Genomic DNA, 19,302 nt, shown 5'->3' with positions numbered 1-19,302 from the left:
ACAGGGAACAGGGTGACACATCTATAAGGAGCAGGGTGACACCTATAGGGACGAGGGTCACACAACTGTAGGGAGGAGGGTGACACATCTATAGGGAGCAGGGTGACACATCTGTGGGGAGTAAGTGACACATCTACAGGGAGCAGGTGACACATATGTAGGGATCAGGGTGTGGCCCATGGGAGGAAGGGTGACACAGCTGTAGGGAGCAGGGTCCCATGGCTGTAGGGAGCAGGGTCTATAGGGAACAGGGTGAGACGTATGTAGGGAGCAGGGCTGTGGGAAGAAGGGTGATACAACTGTAGGGAGGAACTGTAGGGAGCAGGTGACACATCTATAGGGAAAAGGGTGATGTGGCTGTAAGGAGGAGGGTGACGCATCTATAGGGAACAGGGTGAGATATGTAGGGAATAGGGTGACACAACTGTAGGGAGCAGGGTGACACATCTATAGGGAACAGGGTGACACTTGTATAGGGAACAGGGTGACACATCTATAAGGAGCAGGGTGACACATCTATAGGGACGAGGGTGACACAACTGTAGGGACGAGGGTGACACAACTGTAGGGAGGAGGGTGACACATTGATAGGGAACAGGGTGACACATCTATAGGAAACAATGTGAGACATATGTAGTGAGCAGGATGACACATCTGTAGGGAACAGGGTATGGCCTGTGGGAGGAAGGGTGACACAGCTGTAGGGAGCAGGGTCCCATGGCTGTAGGGAGCAGGGTGATGGTCTATAGGGAACAGGGTGAGACATCTGTAGGGAGGAGGGTGACACATTGATAAGGAACAGTGTTACACATCTATAGGGAACAATGTGAGACATATGTAGGGAGCAGGGTGACATATCTGTAGGGAGCAGGGTGATGGTCTATAGGGAACAGGGTGAAACATCTGTAGGGAGCAGGGTATGGGCTGTGGGAGGAAGGGTGACACAGCTGTCATGGCAGGGTGACACAGTTGTAGTGAACGAGGTGACACAGGTGTAAGGAGCAGGGTGACACATCTACAGGGAGAAGGGTGACACACAAGTGTAGGCAGGAGGGTGACAGGGCTGTGTGGGGTGGACATGCCATTGCAGGATTTCTTCCTGTGATAAGAAGAGCTGCTCCCCTGAACACTACCTGGTGGCCTGACATCACCTAAAAGTAAAGGGTGCCTGGGAGCTCAGGGCCAGGGCCAGAGTGGGAATACAGTGTCCCTCGAGGAGGGGTGACAGCTCTGTGTCCCTCTGTCCCTCCTGGCAGTAAAACTCCCGCTGTGAGCAGGACTTGAACCTGCGCAGGGAAACCCTATTGGATTTCAAGTCCAACGCCTTCACCACTCGGCCATCACAGCAGCTGGCACAGCGTGTCCCTGCAGGAGCCCCTGGCTGTCACCCGGCCCCAGGGGACACCACAGGACCTGCTCCCACCCTGGATGGGGGCTCTGCCATCCAGCACCCCCAGCACAGGTGCTGCTGTCCCTGCACAGAGCCAAGGCTGACACGTTGTCCCAGCAGTGCTGGCAACAGGAACGGGGCACCGACCACAGCACCAGTGGTGGCAACACTGGGTGGACATGGTGGGAGGTCTATGTCCCATCTCATCTCCTTGTATCCAACAGGAAACTTGTCCCTGGACGACCATCCCCAATCTCCTGAGAACATCCCAGCCTCCTCCATGCCCTCTCTCCCAAAATACCTACATTTGCCTCTGTCACAACATGTCCAGATGTTGCTGTTGGAGGCAGCCTGAGCCAGGGGCCCTCGGGTTCTGTCCTGCAGCTGGCAGGAGATGTTTCAGACTTGTGTGGTTCTCACCAGGTTGCTGCCTTTGGGCTTTTGGAACAGAGGAATGGGTAGAGCAGGGAAAAGGTGGGTGTTGAGAAGGAATCCTTGCTGAGCAAGGCCTCCTCTTTGGAGCGTAAATATCCTATTTGGAGGACAGTCCTAGAAGCACTATCCTTGGTTTGGTGGCAGCTGGCTCTGGGAACTCATCCAAAGCCCTCTTTGAATTCCCAGAGTTGTGTCCAAGAACTAGGAAAGTGCTTTGATATGTCACTGGCACCCCATGTCCCTCCTGTGAGGATTTACCATCAGGGACCTGCACGTTTCCAGACCCCAAAACGACATCTCTGGGGGGGTCCACAGGGCCTATGGAAAGGATGGGATGGGTCCAGACCCCAATGGAAGGACCTGGAGAGAACCAGAGTAGGAGTAGAGGGACCTGGAGAGCAGTGGTACCCTAATGGAGGGGCTTGGAGGGGAGCAGAGCTTGAAAGAGTGATTTGAAGAGGTTAAGGAGGGTGAAAGGTGTGGTCTGGAGAGCTCCAACAGAAGGGTCTGTAGGAGACTGGAGGACACTGTATCCCCAATTGGTTTTGCAGCCTGGCTGGACTCCCATTTTCATTACACTGGTCAGAATTTACTTCTCTAATCTTGTGTCATTGGCAGAGAACCTACAATTCCTGTGATATTTACAGACAAAACAATCTTGCCTGGTAGAAGGAACGGGATGTGTTTATAGAAAAGTCGGAGTTCAACAGAGAGCTGACAGCTCTTCTCTTGTAATAAATGACACTTTGCAGTGTTATGCAATATAGAAAACCACAAGGTGTGTCAGGAGACAGAGCTTCTTCCTCAACAAAAGGTTCAGACTCTCGTTTTCACTCTTTGTTCTTTTGAGTTTCAGAGAACAGGGACAGCCCTGCCCGAGCAGCGGCTTTGCTGGACCCAGCACACAGTGTTACAACTGGAGACAAGAGGAACCAGCTTCCAGCTGTGCCAGGGGTGGTTTAGGTTGGATATTGGAAAAAATTTCTGGTCAGGCACTAGAACAGTTTGCCCAGGGCAGTGGTGGAGTCCCTATCCCTGGAAGTATTTAAAAGCTGTGAAGATGTGGCACTTGGGGACATCATCAATGGTGGCCTTGGCAGTGCTGGGGGAATGGTTGGACCTGATGGTCTTAAAGTGTTTTTCCAGTGTAAATGATTCTGTGATTCCATGATCCACTGCTACATCCCATCACTTGGTGCCATGGTAAAGACGCTTTGCCCTCCCCATAAACCAGCACGTCCCTGGTTGCCATACAATGGCATAGGATGATCCAGAGGATTCACATGAGGATCAACATTTATGCCTTGGGAATACCAGTGAACCCTTGCAAGCTCTGTCCATACAGACATTCCTTCACAGGGGCCACCTTCTGCTTTGGCTTTGAAATTCTCTTTAGAGGAGAAATACTGCCTTTGAATGTTCACCTTCTGAAAACCCGGCCACCACGCGTCCTCTTTTTTTTGTTTTATTCAGATTTAAAATGGTGTCTTTTCAGTGGCAGCTTCCTTTCTCATATATTCTTTTTTATTTATTTATTTTGGGTTAATAAGAGCTGTGAAAATATTTAAACAGTAGGAAGGACTGGCTCCCTAATACTGAGAGATTTACAAGGCTGACTGTCAGTAAGAATCCAGCATTGTCTTTTGTTATCAGCCTCTCTGATGTCCCAAGGATTATGGGATTTCTGCTGCCTTCCCGTTAGTCCACTGAAGTACTACCCCTTTTCCTCCTGTATATCATTGAATCACTTGTTTGGGTTGGAAGGGACCTTAAAGATCATCTTGTTCCACCCCCTGCCATGGGCAGGGACACCTCCCACTCTCCCAGGTTGCTCCAACCTGGCCTTGGACACTTGCAGGGATGGGGCAGCCACAGCTTCTCTGGGCAACCTGTGCCAGGGCCTCCCCACCCTCACAGCCAGGAATTCCTTCCTAACCACCCTGTCATAATTCACATTGAAGTGCTCAGCACTTTGTTCCTTTCTGGGCATTGGCACAGTTGGAACTTTGGGATTGTCCATATTTCTGTTCACAGGATTTTCCTGGAGACCTCTCGGTCCTGCAGCTGCCTCGTTCTTTGTCCAGCCTTTGTCACCATCACTAATCAGCAGTTCCAATCAGACAACCAACAGGGAAAAAGAAGTCCCATTCCACCATTATCTTTTACCATCATAAAGTTAAGCTCATCTCTCAACTGCAGGTAAGAAATGAGTGTCTTTATCCTTCTTTTACTGATTTTTCAAAAAGGAAGTCAAGGTTTACTCAGAAGGAACGGAGAAGTGGGCACTTTTCAGCTTATTCCAGGAAAGCAAACCAGCAGATATTTCCTCTTGGCTCGCTGTGGTCCCAGTTTCTCCCTTTTTGGCCACGCCCAGGTCAGACCCAGCTCATTTCTGCCCTGGTGCAGGTGTATAAAGGTCTGACTTGTTTCCCAGCCCTGCCAGTGCTGCAGAGATGGCAGGTAAGATCAATGCCTTTTCATTTTATATCTGTATCTGATATTTCTGGTGTGGATATTGGTGCATTCCAGGGCTCCATCTCCCAAGGAGATGGGAGGCAGAGTAGAGCATGAGGAGCTGCTGGTCCTTCATAATTGCTTCTCCCCTGATATTTATTGAATTTATTGGGAGAAGTGAGCAAAGACAGCTTCCCTGCCTCGTGCAGCAATACCCTGCAATATCAAATTGCAAGAAATAAGCAGCTTTCAATCCCCGGGAAGATGGTTGAAGAATTTCCAAAAAAAAAAAATATAAGATAACCTTCCCCACTGCGAGAAAATCATTAGTTCTTCCAAATTTTGTTTGTCTTCCCTGATCCAAACAGGGTTTGACTGAATTACTTAAGCTAGATCTAATGGCAACGTTTTGGCTAAAAATCCCCTTTGAGGGAAGGCACTGGTGAGAGACCCTGAGGAGGACAGATTTCTGGTGTTTATGAGGGAAAGGAATAGAGACAAATTTCAGGGAGCAGCAGGAAGGCTGAGAGGGGAGGCTGGAGGCTGGAGGACTGGTGATAGGTGTGGTAACTTTTGTTCAGTAGCAAGACAGAGGGGGCAGAGAGGGATGTGTGGGGTCAATCTCCTTTCCAACAGCCACTTGTGGACATTCCCAAAGTCAGGCCAGCAGGACACTTCCCTCTTCCATCACAACTTCCCAACATTCTCCATCACTGAAGCTGGACTGAACTTGGCTGCCTCCTCTTTGGCAGCTCCTCAGCCCAGTTTCCTGAAGGTCCCACACCACAGGGATGTCCTTGTGTGCTGCCAACACCTCTGTAGGTCCTGCTGACGGAGCTGGAGAGAGGGCAACGGGATTTTATTCCTGGATCCTGAAAGAGATACTCAAACCAAACCTCTCCTGAAGCTTCAGTGAAGCCCTGCCCATCCAGAGGATTTGTGTTGCATTTCTCTCCAGGCATAAACCCAAGAATGACTCTCTTAGGATCCATCATCACCCTCTGCTTGGTCGGGGCCACGGAGTCCTCAATGAATGGTGAGTTTGTGTTTGTCCTTTGGCTGCTACTGTGCTGGGAAGGGTGTGAATGGAAACTCAGCCTGAGTTCCCAGTGAGATACAGCTCCAACTGCAGTATCCTGGGGATTGACCCACTGACACTGAAGTCAACACCTAAGAAACTTCCCAAAGGAAATTCCCTATTTAACCAACAGCTTTTCCAAGCGTATGATCATCCTTTAGTGACAGGAGCAGCTGAGGGAGCTGGGGGGGCTCAGCCTGGAGAAAAGGAGGCTCAGGGGGGACCCTCTGGCTCTGCAACTCCCTCACAGGAGGGGGGAGCTGGGGGGGGTCAGGCTCTGCTTCCATGAAATGAGGGACAAGATGAGAGGAAACGGCCTCAAGTTGTGCCAGGGAAGGTTTAGGTTGGATATGAGGGACAATTTCTTCATGGAAAGCATTGGAACAGTCTGCCCAGGGCAGTGGTGGAGTCACCATCCCTGGAAGTGCTCAAAAAGCCTGTGGATGTGGCACTGGTGGTTGCCTTGGCAGTGCTGGGTTAATAGTTGTACTCCATGGTCTCAGAGGTCTTTTCCAGCCTTACAGAGTCTGTGCTTCTAGTAGCTTCAGGGGAAAAAAGGATGAAAAATAGCTCCCTAAAAGCCTCCAAAAGCCACCAGAACAAGGACTGTGACTATCGGGACCTCAGCAATGAGACAGATGAGCAGGAGAACCACAGACAAGGGTGTGCAGGTGTCACTGAACACCCGTGGGAACAGCATGGGAGGCGGATCAGAGCACCACAACACCCAGCAAAGGTGTGGGAGCTGCTGCTCCTGGGGTACATTACATGGTACCCTCAAGTTCTGCTTTTTCTTCTCTTTTTTTCCTGAACAGAGGTCTCAGAGGTACTGTCAGACTCGTCTCTTCTGAGCCTCATCAGTGAGGCCAGGCAGCTGGTGGACACAGCATATTTACAGGCCCGAAGGAGGTGAGTCCCTTTTGCATGAGAGCCCCCATATTATAAGGAAATAGGATCAAATATATGTGTGTTTCTTCTCTTTTCCAATGCATGTTTCTTATGGAGAAGCCTTTGTTCCAGGGCTCTCCTTGGCAGAGTGGGAGGGATCCTTTTGCCCAGTTTGGCTGCATTCTAGTGTTCTGTCTCAGTCCCAGGGCCACTTATCATCCCCCTCAGTTATTACTTCCTCATCTAGACCACCATGGGCACCTCTCACTAGTCCATAGTGGAATGGACATTCCAGGTATGTGAGTCCTCTCCTGGCTGCTGGAGTTCTGCCCCTCTCCAGAAGGACCACAACTGTGTAGATGGACATCTTGTCACAAATAAGTGTCAGAGAAAGTCAGAGCTCAGGTGTCTTCTGTGTATTGTCCCAAAAGGCTGCTTCCAGGCAGCAGGATGGTTTGGGAAGGAGCCTCTCTCCACCTACCCTATGGAAGCAGCAAGACAAAGCCATGGGACCAGGAAGAGATGGAACAGGAGCGAGGTTGTCCCTCTGCTCACAGAACACATCTTGCAACACACTTAATGTAAAGGCTTATGCAGTCACAGTTCATTGGTCTGGATTTCCACTTGATATAACAAAATTTATTGTGACAAGGCAGTAATGCAGGCTCAGAGTTGGGCATCACAGTGATTTGTTTGCCCAGATTGTCTGAGCTGACGTGCTGATGCACAGACAGTTTGTCCCACGTGGGCAGAGCCTGCCTGTGAACCAGCAGTGCTGTCACGACTAATTACACCCAGCCCAGCCTGACAAAGGAGGTCTGATTTCAGAGAAAGCACTTCATGGGACTCTTTTGTGTTCAGCTTAAAGAAAAAACTGGAGGAAAAGCTTGCCAACCCAATGGATTTCCTGAAGCACCTTAAGGACCCTGTGGGAAGAACCAGGTCTGCAGTCCGGGCTGCTGACTACATGGAAACTACTTTGAAACTCCTCAAAAGGAAGCTGCATCTCTCTGGGGAGCAGAGATTCAATGTCACAGGTAATGTGGTTTAAACCAAAATGTTTTACAAGCAGCTGAGAGCAGAAAATGTGCCACAGCAGGAGTGTCAGGGAGCAGCTCTACCATGACCCAAATAACTGGGGATAAAACCCTTCCCCCTGACAGCCCCGGGGGAATAGAGGCAGAGCAGAGCCCTGGGTGTTTTATTCATCACCTTTGGCATCATCTCCTATCTTTGATGATAAAAACAGGCTCACAATAAGTGTGATAAACCTGGGACAAAATCCTCTGACTACCAGGAGACTCTGACCACTGAGAACCATCCATGGTTCACTTCTGGCCCTCACACCTGGGTTGTACCACTCTCCAAACTCATCATTTTGCTCCCAGCCTAGGATAAACCCTTGCTGGTGATGGTGCTCCCCATATTCCCCTGGAAAGCTGTTCCATGCCCACCCAGTTTCCCTAGTCCAGAGGTGAAAGCTGATCCACAAAAGGGTTTAGACTCCAAATTAACAGTTCAAACCCAGATGTTGGATACCTACAGCTCTGATTCAGCTGATTCAAAGGTTCACCTGGAACACTAAGAAGCTAAAACAACAAAAAAAGAGTGAGATCAGATGTTACTTTCCATGGTTCCTCTTGCAGACCTGCTAAGCAGAAAGCAGAAGGAGATGATTTTCAGAGGCACTGGTTGTTACTCTCAGACTCGTCCCATTAAATGCCCAAAGCAGGACATTTATCGGACCATCACCGGGGAGTGCAACAACAGGTGGGATTTGTGTGTGGACAAGGAGGGTCTTAAATCACTACCTGACCCAGGGGAGGTGGCTTAGGATCATTTGTGAAAGGGCAAGAAGGGTGCCCACTGCTGATGGCCCTGCTGTGAAGCTGATTTTGTGGGGGACAGAGATGCTACAGAGATTTAAATGCCAAGTAAAATTAATGTAGAAATAAATACGAAATAAAATTTATATAACGGCATGAGGAATGTTGGGGTTTTTTAAATGTCAAAATGGTTAATTTTTCTCTGCAGTAATTAACATTGGTGCAATTTTCTTCTTAGTATTTTCCTGCTCTCACCTGTGTGACCAGAGTGATCAGACATGGAGTAAAGGGCTGTGAAATGTTAGTCTGTACAAACCTTTTGTGTTTGAAATGATAACAGTGTTTGCTTTCCCGGTGATGCTGCAGAAGACACCCTCACCTGGGGTCCTCCAACCGTGGGTTTGCCCGCTGGCTCCCGGCAGTGTACGAGGACGGAGTGTCTGTTCCCAGAGGAGCAAGTGAAGGAAGGCACTACAATGGATTCCCACTCCCCCTGGTGAGAGCCTTACCCTAATCCAGCTCTCAGGATGGACACTGCCCTCACTGCACCCATCTGAAGGGAAACAGTGGTAACATCTAGAGTGGGAACTGTTGATTTTTGAGCTCAGGAGCTGCTCTGAGGCTGGTTTTCTAGAACTGAGTTACGGCTTGGGGTGATATTTTTTGTTGGAGACAGACATGGGCAAAAAGGTGGGGAACACTTCACCAAGTGATTTCCAAAGTGCACAGCCCAGGGATTGCTGCAGGCAGCACCTGCAGCTCAGGTACACAGGACACTTGTACAAACCACAAGGCCGGGGTGTTCCTCAGCCATCTCCTTGACTTCCTGGATGTGTGCACGAGGAAGTTCCAGCCATAACAGGCTTTCCATGAAACCAGGTTTGGCTGAAGGACTGAGGAGTTAAGAGGGTTCCTACCTATAACACCTGTTTGGATAGAGTTGGGAATGACATGGATCTGTTCAATGCCATAATTAACTCTTATGAGCTTATCTAAGATCATCTCGTGCATGATCTACAGCTGCCAGAAAGGAGGTCGTGGAGAGGTAGGAACTGGCCTCTTCTCTCAGGTGACAAGTGACAGGACAAGGGGAAAAGACCTCAAGTTGCACCAGGGGATGTTTAGATTGTATATCAGGAAAAAATTCTCCCTGAAAGAGTGGTTAAGCATTGGAACAGGATCCCCAGGGAGGTGGTGGAGTCACCATCCCTGGAAGTGTTCAAAAACCAGGCAGACATGGCAGCACTTTGACAGGGTTTAGTGGGCATGGGGATACTCGATCCAAGGTTGGACTTGATGATCTTGGAGGTCTTTTCCAACCCAAGTGACTCTGATTCAGTGATTCTGTGGTCTCACAGTGGGTGTTTGAGGGGTGAATTCACCATGGCAGAGACAGTCACACGTATTTTCCCTCCTGCAGGTTCGGAAAGTGTCCAACGAAATCGCTCACACGGCCAACGAGAACGTCACTGCAGACCAGGAGCTCTCTCTGGTCTTCATGCACTGGGGCCAGTGGGTCAACCACGACATAGACCTGGCCCCTGCCAGCGGGGAAGGAGCCAGCCTGGAGCTCCTGTGCCACACTGACTGTGCCTTCAAGCCCCCCTGCTTCCCCATTAAGGTACTGACCCTCTCTCCACCGCACGCTCTCCTAAGGCAACAGAAATAAAGGCACAGGACTTCCTGAGGCACCACTGTTAGACACCAGAGGAGTAATTATTGGGTCAGAACCACCTTGTGGGGGTGTATGTGGAGGGGGAAGGGATGGGTTCAACCTCAAGGAGATGGGGTGGCCTCATGTCCCTCATGGCAGCCCATGGAGAAGCCCTGGAGTACTGCCACTCACAAACAGGCCCAGAAAATCGTAACACCCCACAGCTCCTGGAGCACCTGACCTGGCTCAGATTGGCAGGGACAGTGAGGACACTGTCCTATAACACCCCACAGCTCCTGGAACCCCTGACCTGGCTCAGATTGGCAGGGACAGTGAGGACACTGCCCCTCACCCTGCCCTGGAACCCCGGAGTGGCCAGTGGGACCTGGAGGGTCTGGCCATAGGGACTAGAGCAGATGAAACCAAAGGCACATGTTTGCCACATGTCCCTGCCATCTGGACAGGTGAGAGCTGGTCTGCCACGAGGTTCCAATGGCAGCTCCATGATCTGTTTCTCTCTCTTTCTCCTTCTCTCTTCTTGCTCCCTCTGCTTCTCTTTCCTTGCTCCTTCCTTGATGCTTTGGGTCGCTTGGAGCTGGAGGGGTTGGATCTTCACTTAAGTGTCATGGAGGGACTGGATTCTGACTTTAATGTTGCGGATTAATAATGTGCTGAGTCAGTATTGTGGTGGAACATTTTTTGCCCAGCTTGTGTGGTGTCCCTTTGGACTTTTGCCAAGTTCCCCAGTCAATAAAAGACACCCCTTGGGAACAAGTCCGTGGCTTATTTTCTTAACCCTATCTTGAGGTGTGAAAAACCCCTATTTATATTTATATTTATATTTATATTTATATTTATATTTATATTTATATTTATATTTATATTTATATTTATATTTATATTTATATTTATATTTATATTTATATTTATATTTATATTTATATTTTTGTATTTATATTTACATTAATATTTATATTTATAGGTTTGATTATATTTATTGATAATTATTTTATATTTATATTTATATTTATATTTATATTTTATTTATATTTAAATTTATATTTATTGATATTAATTTATATTTATTTTATATTTATAATGATAATTATTTTATATTTATATCATGTTTATATTCATAATTTTATTTATGTATATTTATTTTATATTTATATATTTGTATTTATATTTACATTAATATTTATATGTTTATTTATATTTATTGGTAATTATTTTATATTGATATTTATTTTATATTTATACTTTTATTTATATTTATTTTTATTTATATTTTTATATTTATTTCATAATTATATTGATATTTATTTTATATTTATATTGTATTTATATTTATTTTTTTATTTGTTTATATTTATATTTTATTTATTTATATTTATACTATATTTCCATTTCTATTTTTATGTATAAAATATATATTTATAATTTTTATATATAAATATATATAAATAAATATATATTAAAAATATATATATTTAAGTAAGACTCCTGGCTAAGCCACTTATGATTTTTTGTGTAGTTCCCCCCCGATGACCCACGGGTGGTGAGGCCTGACACCTGCATGCCCTTTGTCCAGTCGGCCCCCGTGTGCAATCCCAGGGCGTTCTCCCGGGAGCAGCTCAACGCCGCCACCTCCTTCATCGATGCCAGCACCTTGTACGGCAGCGACGGCGCCCTGGCCAGGAGCCTGAGGAACCTCACCAGCCAGCTGGGCCTCATGGCCGTGAACCAGGATTTCACGGACGCGGGGCTGGAACTGCTGCCCTTTGAGAACGTGACAAAGAGCGTCTGTGTCCTCACCAACCTGGGCGCCAACATCCCCTGCTTTAAAGCAGGTAAAAGTGCAGATCTGGGGTGTGTCCTCAGAGTCTGAAGGGATTATCATGGTTGGGTGGATGAGGTGTGATATGGTTTGAAGCTGGCTCCCTGCCAAGTCTCCAAACCTTACCACAAGAAGCCCCCCCCTCCCAAACCTCAGGGAGAAGAGGGAGAAAAAAACAACCAAGAAAACCGAAATGAGAGAGAGACAACTAAAGCAATATATATAAATATATTTACACTTATGTTGCAGTTATATATAATTGAAATATATATACAATTTCACAAGGGAAAGGGAAGGGGGAAGGAAAAAAGGAACAAAACCAAAATAAAACATATATATATCCCAATTAGTAGCCCAATATCTAGCAACTAAAAGAATTGGCAAAAAAAACTATCTTACTACTCTCCTTGGGACAACGGAGAGTCGCTCTGGAACGATCACCGGCAACCTCCGCCTCCCAAGGTCGACAAGGCCTTACCAGGCCTCGCTCCCCGACACGGCAGACTCAACACTAGGGAACCTGCACCTCCAAGCTGCCAGAAGGAAAGAGAGCCAAGGTCTTTCCTCCTTTCTTCTTATAGTCTGGCTTACGTAAAAATCGTAGGGAATACTGGGTAAATCTGGGCCCTTCCTTGGTTACAAACTGGTCACCAAGGAAGGCCCAGACCAAACTACCACATGTGCTTCAAGACTCGATTGTGTGAGGTGGAAGACAAGGAGCTGCCTCCCAAACTAAAAAGAGAAAAATCAAGAAATAATCGATTAATTAAACATAACATTATTGTAATTTTCCAAAAGTTACAACAAAGCCTCCTCCTTTTTTAAAAGTCTTCTCAAAGGCAGGAGAATTTTTCAATAGAAATTTTCAACAGAATAACCACCAGTGCTTAAAACTTCTCAGGGACTTTTTTTTTGTCCTACCTAGAATTCACCATTCATTAATTGGATGTCAGTTGTCAGCCTGAGAAAGTTGGGGCTGTTCAACCTGGAGAAGGGAAGGTTGTATGGAAACCTCTGCAGCCTTCCAAGATCTGAAGGGGCTACAAAGAAGCTGGAGAGGGACTGTTTGCCAGAAACTGGAGGACAAGGAGTAGTGGGTTCAAACAGAAAGAGGGGAAGTTAAGACTAGATATACAGAAGAAATTCTTCCCTGTGGGGGTGGTGAGGGCCTGGCATGGGTTGCCCAGAGAATATTTTTATTTGTAGGGGATAAACGTGTGACTGAAAACCTGGGACTTTCTACCATGCACACGATCTTTCTCCGAGAGCACAATCGCCTGGTCAAGGAGCTGAGGGAATTAAATCCCCACTGGGATGGGGAAAAGCTGTACCAGGAGAGTCGAAAGATTGTGATTGCCATAAACCAGGTATGGTCACTGCGGGATGTTTAAACTCAGGAATGTGTTTTTCCCTCCAGGATTCTGCTTTGCGGAATCAGTGGAGTTGTTCATGGGAGCTGGAAATTGTGAATAAGGATGATCCATCTGAGACAGCATGGATACCCAGAGAGCTTTCTTATCCTTTATTTAATGAACTTACCAGCTACATATTATATTAAATGTATCAATTATTTATTTGATTTATTAATTCTGCATTTAAAAATAATTTTATTATATCATGCCACTGCTACATCTGTTTTTGTGAAGATCCTAATGAATTCTGCCACAGAGAGTCCACATTCGTGCTCTGATTTTTATGGCATTTCTGCTACAGCTTCTGGCAACTTACTCTGCTTTTGTGCTCTTTCAGATAATAACATACAGGGATTACCTCCCACTTCTGCTGGCTGAGGAGACCAGCAAGTGGATCCCTCAGTACCGTGGTTATGATGAGGAGGTGGATCCCAGAGCCTCAAACGTTTTTTCCCTGGCTTTCCGATTCGGCCACACCTCAGTGCAGCCCTTTGTGTCCCGCTTGGATGAGGGTTTCCAGCCTTTGGGTTCCTTCTCCCATGTCCCTCTTCATCTGACCTTCTGTGCTACTTGGAGAATTATAACGGAAGGTAGGAATTGGTGGGGGGAGGTGGGGACGGTCCTGGTCTGGTCCTGAGGCTCACGTGGAGGTCAGACAAAGAGTCACAGAATCATTAAGCCTGGAAAAGACCTCCAAGATCATCCAATCCAAACTTTGACCCATCCCCACCTGGACACCCAGCCCAGAGCACTGAGTGCCACATCCAGTCCTTCCTTGAATTGCTCCCAGCTCAGCGAGACCCGACAGGGTGAGTGTTGTACATCCATTGAGATGGTGCAGCTGCTCCTGTGCCAAGTGTCAGCCACCAAAATTTAGGTCAATTAAAGCTGTTTTATCCCCCTCTAGTTAGGAGGCATCTCCAGAGGGTGATGCACCCCATTTAACTGAGCTGAGACACCTTTGTCCCTTCCTTGTGGTGTCCGTCTCTCTTCATGGCTCTAAATGGAGCTGTGAGGTCCTGCTATTACACAGCTTAGGTCTCCCAACATGGGTTTTTCCAAGGAGGACAAATGTCTCTTCCAAAATGGGTTAATTATCTAATCATGGAAAACGTACCAAAATACAGATGTGCAGCCCATTTTCCTGTGTTTTAATTCTACTGTTTCCTTAATGGTTACAAAACAGACACAGACAATCAGACATGAGTTGATTCTATCGTTGCATTTAGTGTTTTAATAAATATCTGTCAATTAATAGCAAATTATAAAACGAATTCCATTGCAAAGCCTAAACCTTGACAGACCCCCGTGTATCGGGACATGCTGAGGACTGGTGGGCTGAGGAGCAGAAGAAAAGGACTTGGAGATCCTGGTGGACAACAAGTGGATTTAGGGCTGTGGAAAGAAAGGCTGAGGGATGGGGAGGGATAAGGAATTTAGTTGCTGTGTTAGGCCTCATCTGCTGGCATATGCAGACATGTACAGATCCATACACGTGCCTCTGTGAGGGGGGTGAGGCCCTAGCACAGGTTGCCCCATCCCTGGAAATGTTCAAGGGCAGGTTGAATGGGGCTGGGAACAAGCTGGTCTAGTGGAAGATGTCCCTGCCCACGGCAGGGGGGTGGAACTCAACCATCTTAAAGGTCCCTTCCAACCCAAACCATTTTGTGGCTCTATGATTCCACAAACACATGTCGAAATCTGGAGCTGGGAAAACCCCACCCAGCCCAAGTAAACTCTTCCAGCTGCGCAAAAGGGACCACCCAAAGCTGCAACTTGGCACAAAAAGCCTTTCCTTGGTTCGCAATGGCTGCAGGAGGCATCGACCCCCTGGTCCGGGGCATGGTGGTGGATCACGCGAAGAAGATGGAACAGAACCAGCTGATGGTGGAGGAGCTCCAGAACCACCTCTTTGAACAGCTGGAGGTCATGGGGCTGGATTTAGCAGCCATGAACATGCAACGGGGAAGAGACCACGGCCTGCCAGGTAAGGAGGCACAAATCCACCCCTGCTCTGAACAATACTCTGTTCTCTTCTGCTGTTTATAGCAGTTCCATGAATGTATTGAGCTTTTCCCATGCCAGTGGGAAGAAAGAGTGCCTTGATTTGAGGGTGAAGGGTGGGTACACAGGCAAACTCAGGGAATAAAAGGTCTCTGCATTATAAAATTTTAAGACAAGGACAAAAGGCTTGGAAATAAAAAATGATAGTTGGGACAAAGTAGTAAAGAGGGGGAGATACAGTGGTGTATTGCAAAGTGGGGATGTGGGATACAGAAGGTACCAAGTGACCAAGTTCAGCTTTCACGTGGCCTTAGACAGGCCACCAGTACTTTGTTCTTTGCCCATCAGTGCTGATTTGGTGCCTCCTGACAGCCCTGGGCTCTGAGCAGAAGTGACTTCAGGTATGAGGTGCTGCAGAAGAACAAGTACTCTTGGGTGAAGCACAACCAAATGCTGCTCTTTTCTAGGACTTCAACCCCCAAAATTTTGCCTCCCAGAGCTGCAAGGACTGGTGCACTCACCCTCAGCACCAGGGAGCTGTAACCAACAGGAGAGCTCTAACCTGTAGTCACGAGGACAACCCAAATTGTTAGTTTAGTGTGTAGACACAGAAAGGACCTTTGAAAACATTGTGACTTCCTAGCCAAGAGCAGCTTCCAGCTCCTTTAATGCCATGAGAAGAAGCAGATGTTGCCCACGGGCCAAGGGGTCCTGAGCCAAGGCAGGTGGTGGGGCCACGGGGTGGTGGGTTCTGCTCAGCTGCTGCTCCTGCTCTTGCAGGTTACAACGCCTGGAGGGGCTTCTGTGGGCTCTCCCAACCCCAAACTGTGGAAGAATTCTCTGAGGTGCTTGGCAATCCCAAACTGGCCAAGAAGTTCCTGGATGTGTACGGGACACCGGACAACATCGACCTGTGGATCGGGGCGGTCGCAGAGCCTGTGGTTCCCCAGGGCAGGGTGGGACCCCTCCTGTCCTGCATCATTGGCACCCAGTTCAGGAACCTGCGGGATGGGGACAGGTGAGAGCCAACATTCCCTGGGGCATTTATCAGGGGGGAAAACGCTGACATTGATCCAACCTAGTGCTCCCAGCAAGGCTCACATCTTGATTTTAGTCCAGTGGCCAAAGGACTCGTTTTTGCAGCCCAGATCCATGAGGCTGAGGAGCAGCAGCCCCAGACCATGGGGGATCTGCACTAATCTCTGCCTGAGGTGACATTTGCTCTCGGGGCACAAAGGGGAGGATAAATCACTGAATCCCAGCAGCCTGGAGCTGCTGTGTGGAAGATCTGGCCATGCTGGAGACACCTCTTCCCAAAAGCCTGTGCCTTCTGCCTGGTGGATCAGGGTGGATCTGAGCAGAGACTCACCTTGGTCAGGTCCCGTCTTGGCAGGTAACCAGAGACCACAAACTGCTTCTGAAAATATCCTTGCAGGTTCTGGTGGGAGAACCCAGGAGTTTTCACTCCACAACAGCTGCAAGCACTGAGAAAAATCACCCTGTCAAAGGTGTTCTGTGACACCACTCGTATCCAGAAGATACCCAGGGATGTGTTCAGGATCAACAGTTACCCCGAGGACTTCACTGACTGCCAGGAGATCGACGGGCTCGACCTCTCACCCTGGAAAGATGAACCTGAGGGTGGCACAAAAGGTACCAGTGGTCTGAGGCCTGTCAAAAATAATAAATGCCCTACAATGTCTCCTCCACACCTAAAAAATTAAGGTTTCTATGGTGACTCTGCCCCCAAAAAGAGGACTGTGCATTCAGCTGCACTCAGACAGCACCGGAGGCAGAGGTGCTGTTGGCTGGGTCTCTGTGTGATCCATCCCTTTCATCATCCTTTATTAACCTGCCACTTCCTGTTCAAGCAGGTGGAAAATCCCTGAAAATCCAGTCTGTTCTGGCCCTTTTGAATGTGTCTTTCTCTAATAAATGCCAGGATAACCATAGTCTTACCTCACAGGAAGGGTGTTCATGAAAAAATCAACTGGAATTGGTCAGCCTGCTCCAAATTCTTACTCTGCTGCTCCAAGTCCCTGCCCTCCCCTTGCTTTCCCTAAAGTTTTAAAGCATTTTAAGGTATATCTGGAGTAGCTTTGACACACCAGCAGTTTAACACACCCAGTCAGAGATGATGATGGGTCTTCATCTGAGAGATGTGGACACTCACTGTGCCCTCCTACAATTACACCTCTGGCACAGGCTCTCCCAGCTGAAAATTATGTGGGAGAACAAAGACTTGCAGAGTGGATTAGGTTTTTTTTCCTTCTGGAAACCCATTTATAGATGATGACAATCCCTGGGAATCCCCTGCTCTGTCCTTCTGCAAGGCACAGACCATGAAGTTCCTGTATTCAGTTTGACTAACTATTTGAGGGAAACACTGTTGTTTAAAACAGATATTTGCACTTGATGTAAAGGCTAAATTTTGGTGACTTCACCCCATTCTTTAGGAGCTGAGTCCAACTTACCTTCTCTCCAAACAATGTTGTCTCATTTCTTTTATTATCATAGTCTTATGGTCACTAAAATATGCTGAGCTGCTTCCTGTGGCTCTTTTATCACCAGTCCAGGAGGAAGTTGAAGTGTTTTCATAACCTGTTTTCATAACCCAGAGAGAGTGAAATTCCAGGGTGTCAAAAGCAGCTGATAAAAGTTTAACCTTTTCAAGCACCAAGAAATTGCCCTCAACCCCCCCATCCTAAGGGCTCTCTGATATCACCTGTTGACAAGGCTGGAAGCACCTCGGCCTCAGAGCTGCAAGGATACAGGGGTGACAAAAATGTAGGGGGAAACAGAGTGCCCAGGAAGGGCTTTCTGCCTCTCAGCAGCTTTTCCTGTTTCATTGGCAGATTCTAGTCCTGCTGCTCAAACCAGTGTTGGAAACCCCTGATGGTGGCCCTGAGCTGCTCCTGGGAAATTCCTGCCTGGCCATCGGGCTCCAGTGGCTGCTGTCGACTGAACCTCAGCACGTGGTTTCCCAGAGGGGAGCTCAAGGCTATGGCAACTGTTTTATTTCCTGTAGTGTGATTTTAATACTATTTATTTCTAAAAATTTCCGGTAATGTAAGCCTCCAAATGGAAGGGCAATGAAGTGTTATTTTATACTGCTCTAAAAAAAATTGATCAGAGGTTTTGTGACTCTCTAAAAACATAATTAAGACAAATTTTTTACTTTCCATCCTGAATGGGTGTCAAACCTGGAGGTTTGGCATGCTTGCATTTCAAAATCAAATTCCTTTTCCTTTGTACCTACTCAGAAATGACCAAGTTCATGTCACCTTTATCTAAACCTTCCTAATCTCGTTTTGCGCAAGAGCAAAAGCTGTTTTGGCTGTTTTTCATCAGCAAGATCAAAAGTCTCTGAAGACACTGGAGTCTTGAAGCCTAGAGACAAATTTATTTGAATTCTACAGTGGACCTGTATGGTTTGGCTGTTCTGGGCAGTAATAAAACCCATCTTGTGCATTCATCTCCATCTGGCATCAATGACAGGCTGGGGCAGAGTGGTTGGAAAGCTGGAAAAGGACCTGAGACTGCTGCTCAGCAGAGGCTGAACATGAGCCCAGGTGTGTCCAGGTGTGTGGGCAAAAAAGCCAAGGGCATCTGGCTTGGATCAGAACTAGTGTGGCCAGCAGGACTAGGGAAGTGGTTGTCCTTCTGTACTTGGCACTGCTGAGGCCACACCTCAAATTCCGTGTCCAGTTTTGGGCTCCTCATTACAAGAAAGACATGGAGGGGCTGGAGTGTGTCCAGGGAAGGGAACGGAGCTGGGGAAGGGGCTGGAGCAGCAGGAGCAGCTGAGGGAGCTGGGGGGTCTCAACCTGGAGAAAAGGAGGCTCAGGGGGGACCTTCTGGCTCTGCAACCCCCTGACAGGAGGGGGGAGCTGGGGGGGGGTCGGGCTCTGCTCCCAGGGAACAAGGGGCAGGAGGAGAGGGAACGGCCTCCAGCTGTGCCAGGGGAGGGTCAGGTTGGGCATCAGGAGGAATTTCTCCATGGAAAGGGTGGTCAGGCACTGGAAGGGGCTGCCCAGGGAAGTGGTAGAGTCCCCATCCCTGGAGGTGTCCAAGGAAGGACTGGAGGTGGCACTCAGTGCTCTGGGCTGGGGGACAGGGTGGGGATGGGGCACAGGGTGGACTTGATGATCCTGGAGATCTTTTCCAACCTTAACAAACCTGTGATTCTGTGTTTGTCCAACTTGAGTGCAAAACATTCTTTGGCTGTGGTTCATAGCTCAACATTTCAGCATAAAGCAGCAAACCATAAACTGGCTTATGTGTGTAAACCACAAGAATTAGGGCTAAAAATTCATCACCTGGC

General features: G+C 47.8%; 1 protein-coding gene and 1 non-coding gene across 2 annotated transcripts; one reads left to right on the top strand and one right to left on the bottom strand.

Moving 5' to 3' along the window:
• Nucleotides 1-1,265: 1,265 nt before the first annotated feature.
• TRNAS-UGA lies at nucleotides 1,266-1,347 on the bottom strand. Its single transcript has one exon. It is a non-coding gene; the product is annotated as a tRNA-Ser (tRNA).
• Nucleotides 1,348-5,251: 3,904 nt separating this feature from the next.
• LOC116796871 (myeloperoxidase-like) lies at nucleotides 5,252-17,906 on the top strand. Its single transcript, XM_032707856.1, has 13 exons — nucleotides 5,252-5,315; nucleotides 6,173-6,266; nucleotides 7,107-7,282; nucleotides 7,892-8,015; nucleotides 8,438-8,567; nucleotides 9,492-9,692; nucleotides 11,260-11,575; nucleotides 12,769-12,929; nucleotides 13,312-13,564; nucleotides 14,791-14,961; nucleotides 15,759-15,996; nucleotides 16,414-16,631; nucleotides 17,834-17,906. The coding sequence occupies exons 1-13, from the start codon at nucleotides 5,252-5,254 to the stop codon at nucleotides 17,872-17,874; spliced, it is 2,187 nt and encodes a 728-aa protein (XP_032563747.1). The 3' UTR covers nucleotides 17,875-17,906.
• Nucleotides 17,907-19,302: the final 1,396 nt, after the last annotated feature.

This window comes from Chiroxiphia lanceolata, chromosome 20 (assembly GCF_009829145.1).
Source record: "Chiroxiphia lanceolata isolate bChiLan1 chromosome 20, bChiLan1.pri, whole genome shotgun sequence".
NCBI classification, from domain to species: Eukaryota; Metazoa; Chordata; class Aves; order Passeriformes; family Pipridae; genus Chiroxiphia; species Chiroxiphia lanceolata.
This window is presented reverse-complemented; position numbering and strand designations above follow the sequence as displayed.